The sequence below is a fragment of the Elephantulus edwardii genome, unplaced genomic scaffold (assembly GCF_000299155.1).
Source record: "Elephantulus edwardii isolate Elephantulus edwardi_28Jun2011 unplaced genomic scaffold, EleEdw1.0 scaffold00068, whole genome shotgun sequence".
In the NCBI taxonomy this organism is placed as follows: Eukaryota; Metazoa; Chordata; class Mammalia; order Macroscelidea; family Macroscelididae; genus Elephantulus; species Elephantulus edwardii.
In genome coordinates, this window is record NW_006399818.1 from 15860095 (window position 1) to 15878141 (window position 18047).

At 44.0% G+C, this 18047-nt stretch overlaps 1 protein-coding gene across 2 annotated transcripts in view; it reads left to right on the forward strand.

Annotated features, from left to right (window-relative positions):
- Positions 1-17409, forward strand: part of CHST11 (carbohydrate (chondroitin 4) sulfotransferase 11) — a 391288-nt gene extending 373879 nt beyond the window's left edge. The window contains exon 3 of one of the 2 annotated variants that reach the window (XM_006888556.1): positions 16224-17409. In XM_006888556.1, coding sequence (XP_006888618.1) covers positions 16224-17078 — 855 coding nt within the window. In that variant the 3' untranslated portion in view covers positions 17079-17409. The remainder of the gene's footprint in view (positions 1-16223) is intronic. The other variant, XM_006888557.1, reaches the window with a different exon arrangement.
- Positions 17410-18047: the final 638 nt, after the last annotated feature.

Below are 18047 nucleotides of genomic sequence, written 5' to 3' on the forward strand. Positions count from 1 at the left end.
CCATCCATTCATTCATTCATTCATTCATTGGACAACTTTGAGTTGCTTACCAGGCATGGTTCTATGTGCTGGTGGTGAAATGTTGTGGTGGTGGTTGCTCTTGTTATTAGTAAGTGCCATCTGGTCCACTCCAACTCTTACTGACCCCCCCCCACCCCGTGTACAGTTTAAAAGCCCCTGCCTGGTGCTGTGCCATCCTCACCATCTCTGTGTCAATCTATCTTGTTGAAAGTCTTTTTTATTTTCAATGACTCACAATTTTACTAAGAATGTTGTCTCTCTCTAAGGCTTGGCCTCTCCTGATACTATGTCCAAAGTGTACGAGATGAGAGTTAAAATATGAACCAAAAAGAAAAGCAGCTGCCCTTGGGGGATCCATCGCAGAGGCAGAGGAATACAGAGGCTTGAGTGTGTTCCAAAAAGAGAAGGACTAGAAAGAAGAGTGAAGCCGAGGAGAGGCTCAAGTGATGAGGGGCCACTGGTTTCTCTCAGTATACCACCAAGTCACTTCTGACTCCGTGTGTTGTAAATAGTTAACATACATGGCTGTTGATCAAAAGATCGAAGGTTCAAATCCACTCTGGTGACAAAATGGAATTCTTTGAAATGCTCTGGTTCATGCTGTTGTTTTCATTGTCATCATGTCAGCTTTGACTCACAGGGACCCCATCCACAGCAGAGCAAAACGTTGTCCTGGCTTGGCTTCATCTTAACAGTCGTTGGTGTGCCGGACACCATTATGTCTACTGCATGTTTTTAATGCCTTCCAGCTGAGGGAGCTCGCCAGACAATGTGATGGGGCGTGGATGAGGGAAATTGAAAGAACTTGTTCTTGAAAACAGTGTATTTGAATTTTGTAAATAAACTAGTAGAAAATTTTTTAAAAAAATTTTTAAAAACCAGGGAGCTCTGGTGGCCTAGTGGCAAGAAGCTGCACTGCAATCCCAGAGGTATGTGGTTCGAATCCACCAGATGCTCTGCTGGAGAAGAGAGGGCAATCTCCTCCTATACCAGTCAGATCTGATTTGACGGTATGCATAAAAAATAAATAAATAAATAAAATAATAAAACTTTTGAAAACATTTTTAAAAACCCTATATTGGGCAATATTCTGTTGAGATCCATAGATTTTTCCACTGGCTAATTTTCCAGTGTAGATCACCAGGCCTTCCTTCCTTATTAATCTAGAAGGCCTGCTGAAACGGGCCCACCATGGGGGGATCCTCCTGGGATTTGAAATACTGGTAATGTAATTTCCAGCATCACAGCAACACAGAAACCATCACTCTACAACAAACTGGCAGGTGGATGGTGGGTATGATTTTTAGTGGATCTCTAAAGATGTACCCAAAACCTTCTGAGAAAAAAAGGAAAAAAATTAAAAAACAACAACAAAACAGAACCTTCTGAGAACGGCGGTCTTCTAGAGTGTTCATCGTTGGACTTACTAAGTGGAAACCCCATTTTCTTAAAGCTGAGGGCCAGAAAGATAAAATAAGTTGACCAAAATCACATGGATGTCGGTGTACAAGTTCAGATCTGTGCTTAGTCTTGGGATCTCTCCAGCAGTGGTTCCCACCAAGGCTGCTGAGAATTCCTAAAGAAGTAACCACTTACTCACTTACTGTCGCTGAGTCCGAGTCGGCTCATAACTCGCCCTCCAGTGGCTTTTCAGATACTGTAAGTCACACTGGAGGAGATGGCCCACCTTTCTCCCTCAGAGCAGCCAGTGAATTCAATCTACCTGCCTTTGGGTTAGCAGGACAATTCCCTACCCGCTAGGCCAGCAGAGCTAACCACACTCAGCCACTTCCACCTGCATCTCTGGGTGAGCCCCTGTCTGAGGGGTATTTAAAGCTTCCCAGTGATCGCCGTAAGCCCCAGGTTAGACCTGTGGTCCTGGCGGTCGCACAGCGCACTGTCTCAAAGCACAGACTGTCTGCGTCCACATCACAGCTCCTTACTAACACTAAGCCGCAGTTTCTTCCTCTGTAGATTGAGAATAACCCAGATCGCAGAGAGGATGTGAGAATCCTCAGTGAATAAAGGCACGTAGTAAGTGCTCAGTAAATGGTGCCAACTGAAGCCACGTTGATCCCAACTCATGGCAGAATAAAACTGTTCCATCAAGTTTTCAGGGCACTGACCTTTCTGATACAGAAAGGTTACTAGGTTTTGCATCTCAAGTGCCACCAGGGGGGTTTGAACTGCCAACTTTTAGGTTAGTAGTCAAGCACCTAACCTTTTGGTCCGCTCAGGAACTCCTTCAACAAATTTTAGCACCTATAACTTTATTTCTCTCTTTTCAATGTGAATGTGGTTTCTATAGTGATTTCCTGTAACAGGTATTTTCTTCAAAGTTTATGGATTTCACAAGGAAATCTGAGTCCTATCCAATCAGAGTCTTGGGTTCTCTCCACTGGCCCAACCTCATCCCAGTTTTAAATCTGAATGGATGATGCAGTACCTCTAAAATGCTGGAAAGCGATTTGTGTTGCGATTTTCAAACGGAGGAGAAACTGAGCTTGCGTCTGAACAAGCACCTGTTAAAGACAGATTCAGAATGAGAGACAGGCTGTGTTTCTCCCAGTCAGCCACTCGATGCCTGCAGATTGGCCTTGTTCTCTGAGGCCCCGTTTGCCTCCATCAGGGGTCCCTGGCCCAGCTGGGTCCCATTGCCGAGCGAGAGCACAGACGTCACAGGAGATGTTTTAATTAAAGGCCAACCAGCTTGTCCTCCTTTCAAGACGAAACCTAGTAAAGTTTTGAAAACTTTTTTCAAGCAGTCCCTAAGTTTCATACTGAAACTAATTATAGTTGCCTTTTTTTTTAAAAAGGTCCGAATTAAAAATAGACATCCACCCGCGAACACAGGACACAGCCCAGGGCCGGCAGCCACATTCTGGATTTCCTAGAGTCAGCCATCCCCTGACCTAATTTATACTTTGGGGAAATCAAAAGGAGATGAAGGCAGTGGAAGGCGAGGGCTGGGGCAAGGCTTCGAGTCTCTTGGCAGCAGATGGGGAACCTGGCTTCTATGTTCTGTAATTAAGAATCGCTGTGAATTGGTGAAAGATGTCAGATTATAGTCATTTCCCTGTAGGATAAAGCTGTACTTCGCAAAGTGTGGTCTCTAGACCGCATCTGCATCACCTGGGAAGTTGCTAAGAATTGTAAAAGCCAAGCTTTCTTTCGTGACCTACTTAAGTGACAGTTCTGGAGGTGGGGCTGAGAAAATGGCTTTAACAAAGCCTCTAGGTGGTTTCCTAGGGCCTTGGTGGGAAAGCGGGTTAAGTGTTCTGCAGCTAACCCATGAGGTCCGTTCACACCCACCAGCAGCTTCCAGGGAGAAGGTTGTATGCAAGGCAGTGGGCCTCTGCAGGCATTCACAGCCTTGGAGGCCCTGTGGAGCAGTCTCACTCTGTCTGGTCGGATTGCTTTGAATTGGAGTCATAGCAGCGGAGTTTGTCTGGGTTTGGGTAGGTAATTTCAAAACTACAGTGGTTTAGAGTACTAATAATATCTGGGGGAAGGGTTACCCAGAGTCAGAATTGACTTGAAGCCAGCTGACAGCAACCACAAGCCAAGAGGAAAACAGGCACTGGTGTGCGAACTAGAAATGTGTGTTTATATGTACAGGTTATGATAGGTGCCATCGAGTCAAGAATGGCTCATAGCGACCCTATGAACAAAAGATCTGAATCCTGTTCTACTCTGCGCCATCCTCACCCTTCCTGACACACAAGAGCCCATTGCAGTAGTCACCGTATCCGTCCACATGGTTGAGGGTCTTCCTCTCCTGCACTGACCCTCCACTCTTCCCAGCATCATGTCCTTCTCCAAGGAATAGTCCCTCCTAGCAACATGTCCAAAGTATGTGAGGTGAAGCCTCATCATTTTTGCCTCCAAAGAGCACTCTGGCTGCACCTTTCCCCAGACATACCTGCTCATTCTCTTGTCTGCATATGAGATGTTCAGTGCTCTTCTCCAACATCACAGTTCAGAGGGATCAATTCTTTTTCTGTCATCTTTATTCATCGTCCAGCTCTCACATGCATAGAGAGTCATTGGAAAGACCATGGCTTGAATCAGACACACCTTAGTCCTCAAACTGACATCGTTACTCCTCAGTAATTTGGACAAGTCCCTAACTACAGATTTTTCCCAGTTCAGTATGCCTCCTTACTTCCTGACTGCTGGTACTAAGGGTGTTAATTGTAGATACAGGCAGGCCTGCTAACTATAATCTTTGAGTAGGCTCTTTGGGAAAGTCCTTTTGAGATCTTTAAATGAGATGTTGTGTGTATATATGCCAAGGTGTTCCATAGACATTATGCATCTAGGCTCTAAACTGGTTGATACTTCTCATTTACCAAAGGGTTGGTGGTTGGAATCCCTCCAGAGGTGTCTCTGAAGAAAAGCCTGGAAATCTGTGGTCCTGAAAGACCACAGCTATTAAACGCATTATAGTCCATCGCTCAAGCAGCTGACTTAGGGTTGGATAATTTTTAAAGTAGTTTAACAAAAAGAAAAGTGAATCCAAGCATTTCCTCCCTCAACTGAAGTTTCTGAGTCTCTTAAAATTTTGTCACTTTCTGCCCCCAAAGAATTCTAATCTTCCCATAACTAAAGTTAGGAAATTGAGCCCCATTTCCCTTTTTATCCCTGCTGCTTAGGAAGCCCATGGGCAAATGTGATGCTTACTTGCAACCCTAGTCAATGTAGCTGTCAGGTATCATTGCATCCGATATGACTCTGGGTGATCCTGTGCACAACAGATCTGAACCCTGTCTCACCCTGTGCCATCCTCACAATCTCTGACACACTTGAGCCCGTTGCTGCAGTTATGATGTCGATCCAACTGGTTAAGGGTCTTCCTTTCCTTTACCACCCTCCACCTGTCCAAGGCATATTCTCTCCCAGCAACCTGCCCAAAGTGTGTGAGACAAAGCTTTGTTATTGTTGCCTCCAGGAGCACTCTGACTGCACCTCTCCAAGACATATCAGTTTGTTCAAAGGCATCAATTCTTCTGTCATCCTTACTCATTGTGCAGCTCTCAGATGCATAACAAGTGATTAAAAGACCATGGCCTGAATCAGGTGTGCGTGCCTAAGTCCTCTGGGAATTCCAGAATGCCTGATGGTGTTAATGTGAAACCTATACTTGGCAAGCAGTCATCAGAACAGAGCACGGAAACACTGTATGGTTCAAAATCGGGAAAGGTGTGCATCAGGGATGTGTCTTGTCTCCATACCTTTTCAATCTGTGTATAGAATAGATCATTTGGGAGGCTGGGCATTATGAGGAGGAATATGACATCAGAATTGGGGTAAGACTCATCAACAACCTGAAATATACAGATGATACAACCTGGCTTGTGGAAAATAAGGAGGGCCTGAAGTAGTTGATGAAGAAGGTCAAGGATCGCAGTATCCAATATGGATTGAAGTGCAACATCAAGGAGACAGTGAGTCTCACAACTAGGCCAATTTGCAGCACCATGATAGGTAGAGAGGAGATTGAGATTTTTCAACAATTTCAGCTTGCTTTGGTCCCACATTCAACACTCTTGGCACCAGCAACCAGGAAATCAAAAGACAAATTGCAGTGGGCAAAATCTGCTGTAAGGGACTTCTCTAGAATGCAAAAGAGCAGTGATGTCAATCTAGCAACTAAGATGTGCCTGATCCAGGACGTGGTCTTTGCAGTTACTTTCTGTGCATCAAAAAGCTGGATGGCGACTAAGGATGACAGAAGAAGGATTGATGCCTTTGAGTTGTGGTGCTGGAGAAGAGTGTTGAACATTCTGTGGACTGCCAAGAGAACAACCAGGTATGTTCTGGAGAGGGTGAAACCAAGATAGAGATCTTAAAGCTTGCCTCAGATACTTTGGGCATGTTTCCAGGAGGGACAAGTCTTTGAAGACAGACATCATGGTTGGAATGGTAGAGGGATAATGCAAGAGAGGAAGACCTTATGGAATTTCTATGTTCAGCTTTTTGAGGAAATGCCAAACTGCCTTCCAGAATGGTTGCACCATTTTACAGTCCCCACCAACAATGAATAAGAGTTCCTATCACATAAAACCTATCAAATGGGGAAATGACAGTCTCTTCAACAAATGGTGCTGGCAAAGCTGGACTTCTGCCTGCAGACAGCTGAAACAGGATCCACATCTCACACCATAAGAGACAAAATGCCATCAAGCTTAGAAGACTTAGTATACCGTAAAAAGAGACTGCCAAGTACAGCTAGAAATGCACACTCTGAAGAGGATAAAATTGATGAATGCGACCTTTAAAAGATTAAATCCCAATGTGCATCAAAAACTACTGACTAGGAACAAAAATTTGGCAACACCATTTCAGACAAGAATCTCATAATGAAAGTCTACAGAATACAAGAAAGACTGATAACCCTATTACAAAATGTGTAAAAGGCATGGAAAGAATTTTCACAGTAGAAGATATTCACATGCCAAACAGACACATGAAGAAATGCTCAAAATCACTGGCAATAAGAGAGATGCAAATCAAAACCACAATGAATACATTGTTTTTCACAGCAGATTCTTCCAATTTCCCTCAATCCCACCCATCAAATTGTACAACCCCCCGAACATTCTCATCCCTCTGTTTCCACCCTTTGATCCTTATACTCATTCTACAATAATGGTCTTATACAATATTTGTCCTTGTGGAACCGAGTTAGTTCACTCAGTATAATGCTCTCCAGTCCCTCCCAAGTTAGGTAATAATTTATAAAATCATTGCTCCTGTGTGCCACATACTATTCTATTGTGTGAATATACCATAATTTCTCAATCCATTCATTTGTGGTTGGACATTTGGGCTGTTTCCATGTTCTTGTGATGGTGAATAATGCTAGTATGAACATTGGTGTACAAGTCTCCATTTGTGCCTCCGTTCTCATTTCCTCGGGGTATATACAAAGCATGGGTCATATGGAATTTCTATGTTCAGCTTTTTGAGGAAATGCCACCCTGACATAAATTTTGTAAATAAACTAGTATAATAATAAAAAAAATTTTTTTAAACCACAATGAGATACCATCTCACATCAGTAGCAGTGACAAAGTTTAACAGGATAGCAAATAATAAATGTTGGCGAGAATGTGGTGAGATAGGCACTCTTATTAATAAGCATTAATAAGAATAAGAGTTCCTTATTTTATTTTATTGGGAGGGGAGAACAGTGCAACAATGAATGAATGGAAATCCAAAGTCTCTGTAAATTTTCATTGAAATTAATAATTAAAAAATGCTATAAAAATAAAGAATAAGAGTTCCTATCTCACCACATCCTCTCCAATATGTATTACTTGATGCCCTAAAACTTTACCACTGCTACTGGGGTAAGATGGTATCTCATTGTGGTTTTGATTTGCATCTCTCTTATGGCCAATGATTATGAGAATTTCTTCATGTTTCTGTTGGCCATACAAATGTCCTCCTCTGTGAAAAGTCTTTCCGTGTCTCTTGCCCATTTTGTAATTGGATAATTGGTCTTTTTCTTGTGGAGGCCCAGGACTTTCACTATGAGACTCTTGTCTGAGATGGTATTACCAAATGTTTGTTCCCAATCAGTAGGTTTTCTTTTCACCATGTGGGAAAAAGTTTTTTATGAGCACAGAGATTTTATCTTTAGAAGGTCCCCTTCATCAGTTTTATCCTCATCAGGTTGTGCATTTCTGGCTGTATTTGGCAGGCCCTTTATACTGTAGACTAGGCTTTCTAAGCTTGATCACAGTTTGTCTCTTATGACTTTATGGTTTTGGGCTTTATTGCCAGGTCTTTGATCCACTTTCAATTGATTTTTTTGTGTATGGTGTGAGATGTGGATACTGTTAGCTTTCTGCAGTTAGCAGTCCAGTTTTGCCAGCACCGTTTGTAGAAGAGGTTGTCATTTCCCCATTTTATAGGTTTTATTTCTTTGTTGAATATCCATTTACCATAGATAGATGGCTCCATTTCTGGGTCTCGGTTCTGTTCCATTGGCCTATGTGTCTGTCATTGTGGCAGCACCATGGTATTTTGTTTACTGCCGCTGTGTAGTAGGTTTTGAGGTCAGGGAATGCCATGCCTCTTGCTTTATTTTTGTTTTTCTGAAGTGCTTTGCTTATTCAGAGTCTCTTTCCTCTCCAAATAAACTTAACAGTTTCCCTTTCATATGACCCAGCTATTCTACTACTTGGAATACACCCTGAGAAAATGAGAACTGAGTCACAGAGACTTAGACACCAATGTTCATAGCAGCGTTATTCACCATCACAAGAACATGGAAACAGCCCAAATGCCTAACCACATTGGAATGGATTGTGAAATTATGGTACATTCACACAATGGAATACTATGCAGCACTCAGGAGCGATGATTTTGTAAATTACTGCCTAACATGGGAGGGCCTGGAAAGCATTACACTGAGTGAACTAACTCAGTCTCATAAAGACAAATAATGTATAAGACCATTATTGTAGAATAAATACAAGGATCCAAGGAGGGGAGGGGGGCTTTAATCATAGGGTAGAACAATTTGATGGGTAGAAGGAAGAGTGGGTAAAGGGGAAAGATCCAGTGTGAAAAACAATGTATACTAACTTTGTAAACAAACCAGTATTAAAAAAGAAAAAAAAAGAGGAAGACCTTGGATGAGATGGATTGACACAGTGCCTGGGATTATGCGGTTGAGTGTGTCAGTGCCAGTGAGATCGGCTTGGGACAGGACTGGATTCAGATTTATTATGCATAATATAATATGCTATGACTTGCAGGTAACTCAAGGGCCCGTAACAAGCTGACATCCTTGCTCCTCAGTAATTTGGAAAGGTCCCTAACTGCAGACTTTCGCAGTGCGTTACGTCTCCTAATCTCCTGACTTCTCGTACCAAGGGTGTTGATTGTGGATCCAAGTAAAATGAAGTTGTTGACAGTCTCGGTATTTTCTTCATCTACTATTATATTTGGCTTTGTCTGACATACTTTGATCATGTTGTAAGGAGAGACCGGTCCTTGGAGAGGGACATCATGCTTGGGAGGGTGGAGGGCAGGTGCAGGAGGGGAAGGCCCTCTGGGAGATGGATTGATATTCGGTGACTAGGGCAATCGGGATGAGGGTGTCAGAGGCAATGAGATTGGCACAGGACAGAGCAGAGGTTAGAGCTGTTGTACATAGGGTCGCTATGAGTCGCAAACGACTCGACGGCACATAACAACAACTATTATATTGTCTATAGATCCAGAGGTGAGAATTTTTGTTTATTTGATGTTGAAATACAGCCCTACTAGTGAGTGTGTTTGGTTTTCTGCAGTTCTATTTTATGTTGCATCTATGTCCTTTGTGTTGATCTTGTCAAATAGTTTTGAGATGGACTCAATGCGAATAGGAAAGAGAAATTGAGTAGAGGAAAGAGATTGTTGTCCAAGCTGAAGATAATTATTAGATCAACAAACCCTTCCTTAAAGGAGCCCTGGTAGCCTAGTGGCAAGAAGCTGCACGGCAATCCCAGAGGTGTGTGGTTCAAATCCACCAGATGCTCTACAGGAGAAGGAGGGCAATCTCTTCCTATACCAGTCAGATCCGATTTGATGGTACACAAACACAAAATACAAAAACAAAAAACCCTTCCTTTTGTAAAACTAATGAAATTTAGTTAGAAAACTGGTTTGTTCTGATTTGATCCCAAATGCTGAGGATTTGCATTTACACCCCAAGTGTACCTAATTGCAATCTGCATTTTAACAAGGTCTCAGGTGGTTTTTATGCATACAGGCATGCCCTGGAGCTGTTTTGAGTTCTGCTCCAGGCCACTGCAGTAAAGCCAAAATCAAAACAAAAGATCTCAGGCTAATGTTTTCGTTTCCTGGTGAATATAAATATTGCATTTACACCATTCCTATTAAGTATGCAATAGCACTGCAAAAAGTTTAAAATATTGTATTACCAAAATGCGTGACGACACAGACGTGAAGTGAACACGTGCTATTGCAGAAAACATCACCATCAGACTGACTGACCCAGCGTCACTGCCAGGGCCCTGAACCTGCTCTTTGCTGTTTGACCTCCCTAATGGGAACTTGCCTTTCTGCACCAAATATGCTCAGTCACAATCTACATCTTCTGCAGCATCCTAATGGCATAAGAATCATCTGAAGTCTTATTAAAATGTAAATTCTGAGTAAGTATATCTAAGTTGAAGGATCCCTCTGTTTCTTCTCTCCTGTCCACACTTCTTTCTAAACCAGGCATCCTCAATCGAGGCCAAGGAGTCCACAGACATACTTCCAGGACTCAAGAGTTCTATTGTTGTTTTTAGGTGCCCTCAAGTACCACTCACAGTTACCCTATGAACAGTGGCCCTGTCATACAGTGGCCCGTTCTCATCATCTCTGACACATTTGAACCTGCTGCTGAAGTCCATCTTCTTGGAGTTCATCCTCTCCCTCATTGACCCTCCATATTTCCAAACATGATGTCCCTTTCTAAGAATAGTCTCACCCAGCTACATGTCCAAAGTATGAAAGACAAAGCTTCACTGTCTTGGCCTCCGAGGAGCACTCTGGCTGTGCTGTTTCCAAGACAGATCTGTCTGTTCTTTTGGCAGTCTGTGGGGTATTCCACGTAAGAGAAGGTTACTGATTTTGTGTTCTTATTCTGATGTTGTCACTATGTCCCATCAAATCGCTTGCAATTCATCACAACCCTAAGTACAATAGCTCTGAACTCTGAGCTGTTCTGAGCCAATCTCACTGTCTCTTACACACCTATCCCCATTGCCCCAGTCACTATGTCAATCCATCTCATCCATTCCTCTCCTGTACTGTCCCTCCGCATTTCTAAGTATGACGTCCTTCTCCAAGGACCAGCCTCTCCTGGCCACATGCCTAACATATGAGACGGAGCCTCCGGGGAGCAGTCTGGTTTCACCCTCTCTGGGATAGATCTGTTTGTTCTCTTGGCAGTCCATGGTATGTTCAAGACTCCTCTCCATCACCACAACTCAAAGGTATCAATTCTTCTTCTGTCATCCTTAGTCACTGTCCAGCTCTCTTCTGTCTGTGAAGACCATGGAAGCTTGAACAGTTTAGCTGAGCATATTCTGAACTCTCAGGCCCACCCAGCCATGTGACCCCAAAGTATCTGTGATCGTTGATGGTCCTGATGGCACCACATAATTCCATTTTCATGGTTTTAGGCTAATTATAAACGGACAAAACCAGGTAACATATAAGCGAGATGGTACCACATTAAGGTCAAATGATGTCACAGGCTTTGAGAGTACTGACAAGTCCCCCAATTAAGAACAAGGTCCCTTCCTAACTCTATCTTTAAAAATGTGTAAATCATTCAGAGCAGGTACCGCAGGGTTCTGGCTGTAGAGGGTTCTGGCTGTCGTCTGTAGAGAGTTGTGCTGCTAACCAAAGGCCGTGGCTCTCTAGAGGTTCAAATCCACCAGCAGCTGGCTGGAGAATGATGGGCAGATTTCTCATGCAGTTTACAAGAACTCACTGAAGGGTCAGCAGTGGGTTGCTTCTCTGTGGCAGTGAGGTTTGAGGGGATTTGGGGTTGGTTTTGTGTTTTTATCAGTGCTGGAAAAAGAAGCCCCTGTGATGTAATTGAGAGCCTACTAACTGATAGGTCAGGGGTTCAAATTCACTAGGTGCTCCGTGCAAGGAAGGTGGATAGCTTCTTACCACCTTGGACTCCCCATGGAGGGTGGACAGCAATGCAAGGAAAGGCAAATCTTTTCAAAGGGAGGGCAAATTTCCATACATTAAAGGCAAGTAGGAGAGGTCTGTGACATAGATTTACGTGATTAGAGATGCTTAACATCAGCAACAACAATAACGTCCCAAAAGATGTGAATCAGAATCTAATCAGCCACAGTGGGTTGGGTTGAGTTCTTTTTTAATTATTTTAAATTGTTGTTCTTCTTGTTGTTGTTGTTTACCATCAAGTTGGAACTGACTCATAGCTGCTGCTTCAGAAGGGGTAAATCTCACAGGAGGACACTGCCTATCTTTCTCCCTCAGAGCAACTAGTGGACTTGAACCATGTGCCCTTGGATTAGTAGAGCAACTCTTTACTACTAAACCAGAAGAGGATGCTTTACAATTGTTGTTGTTGTTGTTGTTGTTATGTGCCATCGAGTCGCTTGTGACTCATAGCAACCCTGTGTACAACAGCCCTAAACTCTGCTCTGTCCTGTGCCAATCGCACTGTCTCCAACACACCCATCCCGATTACCCCAGTCACTGAATCAATCCACCTCATAGAGGGTCTTCCTCTCCTGCGCTGTCCCTCCACCCTCCCAAGCATGGTGTCCCTCTCCAAGGACCGATCCCTCCTTACAACATGTCCAAAGCATGTCAGATGAAGCCCCAGAATCCTTGCCTTCAAGGAGCAGCCTGGTTTAACCCTCCCCAGGATGAATCTGGTTTCCTATCAGTCCATGGTACCCTCAACACTCTTCTCCAGCACCACAGTGCAAAAGCATTAATTCTCCTTCTATCCTCCCTAGTCGTTGTCCAGCTCTGATGCATAAAAAGTGATTGCAAAGACCATGGCCTATATCAGACGCACCTTAGTCTCCAGAGGGATAGCATTGCTCTTCAGAACTTTGGAGAGGTCCCTAACAGCAGCTTTCCCACCGCAATACGTCTTTTAATTTCCTGGCTTCTGATATAAAAACAAAGTTTGCTTGGGTTTGGTTTTAATAAAAATAGCTCTCTGAAGATTTTCTTCCCTTTAGAAAGGCTGGACATGTGTCAGGGCCGAGCAGCTTTCTTTTGACCTGCGTGCCCCCAGGTCTCCGAGAGAAATTGGGCATGCCTCAGTGCTGCGGGTGCACCATTTGCTTCCTAAACTGCCGTGGCGACAAGGAAAATGGAAAGACACCTCAGATACCGCCGCACACAGCCCCGCTGAGTTACTTTGTGCTTCAGCAATTGGACGTAAATGACACTGCAGTACCGTTTCCATCTTTCCTGGCATTGTGGTCTTGGATGTGATATTAACTGATGTGCTGCATCCCTGGGACTTCAGAGGGCTGGAAAACTGTCTCCACCTAAAAGGAGGTTCAAAATATAGGAGCGCCCCTTGTTCCTCTGCTCATCTTGATAATTTATTGCCTTCAAAATTGTCCTTTGAGGCTCAAATGTTCTACCTTCCTTTCCCCCCCTTCCTAACCCTTCCACATTCACTTGGATAATGTTGTGGTGTTTGGGTTTTTTTAAACAGCATTGCCTAATAACCCGGGACCCAGGAAGGTGATAAATACATCTGCTAAGAAAGCAGGAGATGCAGAGGTCAAAGTTTTCCCATTGAAAAAAAGTATTAATTGGATTCAGTGACCTAGGGCTGGCCTGAAGCAAAATTACAGAGCTGGTGAAATGTATCTTTCTTTCTTTTTTTTTTATGTTATTGATTGCTCTTCTCTCGCATAGATAGTAACTACCTGCTGCATGCCATAAACAAAAAACCAAGGCTCTCCAGTGGACCCTGACTCTCAGTCACCCTGGGGCATAATAGAATTGCCCTTTATGGTTTCTGAGAACACAAATCTTTGCAGTTTGCAGCAAAGCACCACCAAGGTGTGCCACACCTTGCCTAAGTTCTGTGTTAGGCTTTATCTTATTTACTAAATGCTGAACCAACTGGTGGCCTACTGGTAAGGAGCTGCAGTGCCATCCCAGTGGTATCTGGTTAAAATCCACCCACTGCTCCACAGGAGAAAGATGGGCAGTCAACTCCAGTGCGGTTTACTACCTCTGAAAACGAGCTGGAGGGTCCGCTATGGGTTGGTTCCTATCCAATGGTACATAAGAACAATAGCACACTTAACTTAATCAACAACTTTGTATGTTAAGAGATAACTGCCCTTATTTTGCAAATAAAAAACTGAAGCTCAGAAAGCCAGGGGCCTGGACAAGGATCAAGCCAAGTGTTCTGACTCTAAACCTTACCCTCTTTCAACATCATCGTCGTCGTTGTTGTTGTTAAGTGTTGCTGAATTGTAGACAACTCATGGTGACCCTATCAATGAAAGAACTGAACACTTGTATTACTTTCATCATTTCTCCAAGTTAATAGGGTTTCCAGAGGCAAGCTATTTCAGAAGTGGATGCCACTCCTACTTACTCATGGTGGACAGTGTTTGGTGGAGCTCCCTGATTAAAACAAGCTGGGAAGCAGGAATGGCATCCACTTCTTAAATAGCTTGCCTCTGGAAACCCTCTGAACGTGGAGAAACAATGACAGTTATACAAGTGCTCAGGTCTTTCATTCATAGTGTCTCTATGAGTCGTCTATGACTCGATGGCACCCAACAACATAGAGAGAGCTCTGTTGGCCTAGAAGATAGAAAGTTATGCTACCAAACTAAAAGTGAGTGATTTTAATCTGCGGCCCTCAGGCCTGGCTTTAATTCTTTTTGGTCAAACATTCTAAGTGGTATAGCACTGGTCTGTCCATTTGCTGTACAGAGGTAACTCGTGGTTGCTGTGATGCTAAACACTATGACATTGATGCTTTAAATGCGAGAATGGTTACCTCTTTTGATGTACTGATTAGAATACCCTCTCCCCATTATTTTGTGTGAAAAAGTTCCCTTAGATCAGGGGCTCTACTCTTAGATGTTTGTATGTGAATATCAGTTTGCTCAGTTGTTTATTGAAGGCTTATTAAAGAACTTTCTGGAGTCTGTGAACAATTGGAAGTTTCTTTAAATCTCCCTTACTACTTACGTACCAGACTTCCTTGACAGATTCATTCACTCCTCCCAGACTTACTAATGTGCAGTAGTAGGTATTTACTACTGTTAAATAAATCAGTGATGGTTCAAGATTGTACTGAGGAGCAGGGAAATTTTATATAGATATATATAAACCTTCTAGTAAAATACCTGGCACCTAAACAAGTGATTGGTAAATTACAGTTTATCATTCATTATTCACTTGGTCCTGACTTTTCCTCTCTTCTCCCTCCTTCCCTATGCCTGAAAGCCATCAAGAAGCCTTTTTTGCTGCTTGTAAACTTTTCCTTAGTTTTTTGTAAGAGCAGGCTCATGCAGTATTTGACCTTTTGTGACAGACTAATTGCCCTCAGCAAAATATTCTCCAGGTTCATCCTTGTTATGTGATGTTTCATTAATTCCTCATTCCTCTTTAGTATTGCATAGTATTCCATTGTGTGTATGTACCATAATTTGTCCATTCATCCGTTGATGATTGTTTGGGTTGTTGCTATCTCTTTGCTATTATAAATGTTGCTGCCATGCACATGGGTATGAAGGTATCTGTTTCTGTCTCAATTCTTATTTCTTTGTTATTACTGTTGGTAGGTGTCATTGAGTTGAGTGGTATTGTTGTTATGTGCTGTCGAGTCACTTGCAACTCATAGCAACCCTATGTATAATAGCTCTGAAGCCTGCCCTGTCCTGAGCCAGTCTCACTAACTCCAACACGCCAGCCCCCATTTCCCCAGTTACTGTATCAGTCCATCTCTTCTGGGGTTTTCCTCTCCTGCGCTGTCCCTCCACTCTTCTAAGAATAATGTCCTTTTCCAAGGATCGGTCCTTCCTGGCCACGTGCCCAAAGTATGTGAGAAAGAGCTTCAAAACCTTAGCCTCCAAGGAGAAACTTGGTTTCACCCTCTCCAAGACAGACCTGTTTGTTGAATTGGCTAGGATTCTTATTTCTTTAGGGAACTCTGGTGGCTTAATGGTGAGGAGTTGCACTACCAACCCAAAGGCATGTTACCCAAATCATCAGATGCTCTTCGGGAGAAAGATGGCCAGTGTCCTCCCCTGCCATTTACTGCCTCTGAAACCTCACTGGAGGGCCAGCTGTGAGTCATTTCTAACTCCAAGGCACATAACACCAACACAACTTAGTTGTTGTGTGCTGGAGAGTCAGACCCTCCAGTGGGTTTTCAGAGGATAAAGCAACACTGGAGGAGATTGTCCATCCTTCTCTCATTGTAGCCTCTTACGAAGGCCATCAGTGCTCCCTAAAGATATATATCTTTAGGAGTGTGTTATTATCCTACAAAGGTGTTATGGTGGGACAAAGGATAGAAGTACTTGAGGCAGTTGGTGGAGGGTTAGACATGGATCCTCGGGGCTTTGGGGTGATGGGTTGTGTTTATAGACGTGAGAACATTCCCCACAGCACTGAGCCCCTCTTGTCCTTGTGTCCCCCTGCAGCTGGAGCTCTCCAACACGGCCATCCTGCACCAGATGCGCCGGGACCAGGTGACGGACACCTGCCGAGCCAACAGCGCCGTGAGCCGCAAGCGGCGGGTCCTGACCCCCAGCGACCTGAAGCACCTGGTGGTGGACGAGGACCATGAGCTCATCTACTGCTACGTGCCCAAGGTGGCCTGCACCAACTGGAAGCGCCTCATGATGGTGCTGACCGGCCGGGGCAAATACAGCGACCCCATGGAGATCCCGGCCAACGAGGCCCACGTGTCGGCCAACCTGAAGACCCTCAACCAGTACAGCATCCCCGAGATCAACCACCGCTTGAAAAGCTACATGAAGTTCCTGTTTGTCCGCGAGCCCTTCGAGCGCCTGGTGTCAGCCTACCGCAACAAGTTCACCCAGAAGTACAACACCTCCTTCCACAAGCGCTATGGCACCAAGATCATCAAGCGCCAGCGTAAGAACGCCACCCAGGAGGCCCTGCGCAGGGGCGACGATGTCAAGTTCGAGGAGTTTGTGGCCTATCTCATCGACCCCCACACCCAGCGGGAGGAGCCCTTCAACGAGCACTGGCAGACCGTCTACTCCCTGTGCCACCCCTGCCACATCCATTACGACCTCGTGGGCAAGTACGAGACGCTGGAGGAAGATTCTAACTATGTCCTGCAGCTGGCAGGCGTGGGCAGCTACCTGAAGTTCCCCACCTATGCCAAGTCCACGAGAACTACTGATGAGATGACCACAGAGTTCTTCCAGAACATCAGCTCGGAGCACCAAACGCAGCTCTACGAAGTCTACAAACTCGATTTTTTAATGTTCAATTACTCAGTGCCAAGCTACCTGAAGTTGGAATAGGAAGGCGAGGGGGCAGGGGGTGGGGGGAGGTTTAGGGGAGAGGGAGAGAATCGTGCTTTTTAATTTAAGATTTTTATTTGTCAAAAAGAAATATATGGATATTGGGTTATTTTGTAAATTAATATTCCTTTGGGGGATGATGCTGCGAGCAGCATGGTGAGAATTATTTAAAAGCCGTAGTCGGGAAGGACAGCTGTCTTTGCAAGGGAATCGGATGAGTGTCCTCGTTGTTTAGACGTGTGCACTGCAACACTGTCTCAAAGGTCGTGTTCTGGTGAATTCCATGAATTGTGCTTTCCATAAATTCTAATTAATATTATTTATAGTTATTTAAGCCTGGTCTCTGTATAGATTCCCCCCCCCCTTTTCTTTTCTGATGGCAGCAAGATCCTCATGGCTTAGCAGAAGAGATCTGTGTTTTGTCCTTTGCTTGCTACAGTTCATTTGGGGGCTTGAGTGTTCTTCCTTCCTGGTGACGTCTGGAGTCATTGTGTGTCAGCAGCCGTTGTGATGTGTATTGATGCCACCGTGCTGGAAATTCTGATAGAAATAAATAGGTTGCTCTTGGCTTAGTAAGAGGCATCTTTGAAAGGGAGTCATTCAAAACCCAGTTCCCTCAACCCTCGAAATCCCTTGCATGCAAGAAATGTGATTTTTCCTTTAAACCTAAAGAGAGAGCTGCTTCTAGCATTTCTTCTTTCACCAGAATGAACAGCCTGATAGATGATGCTTTTCCCACAGAAATTTTTAACTGGCAGCGCCAGATGTAACAGTGAAGTGGCTTTATATTCAGCAAGTATTTATTGAGCATTTAGGATGTTTTCAGCCCAGTACTGGGCATTGGGGATAATAATATTGGACAAAACCCATAGCCTCTCTCCTCAAGCAGCTTTACATGGACACAGAGCATCCAACTCAACAAGTACTAAATCTTTGACATTTGTGGACTTAAGTGGCATTGGGTTTATT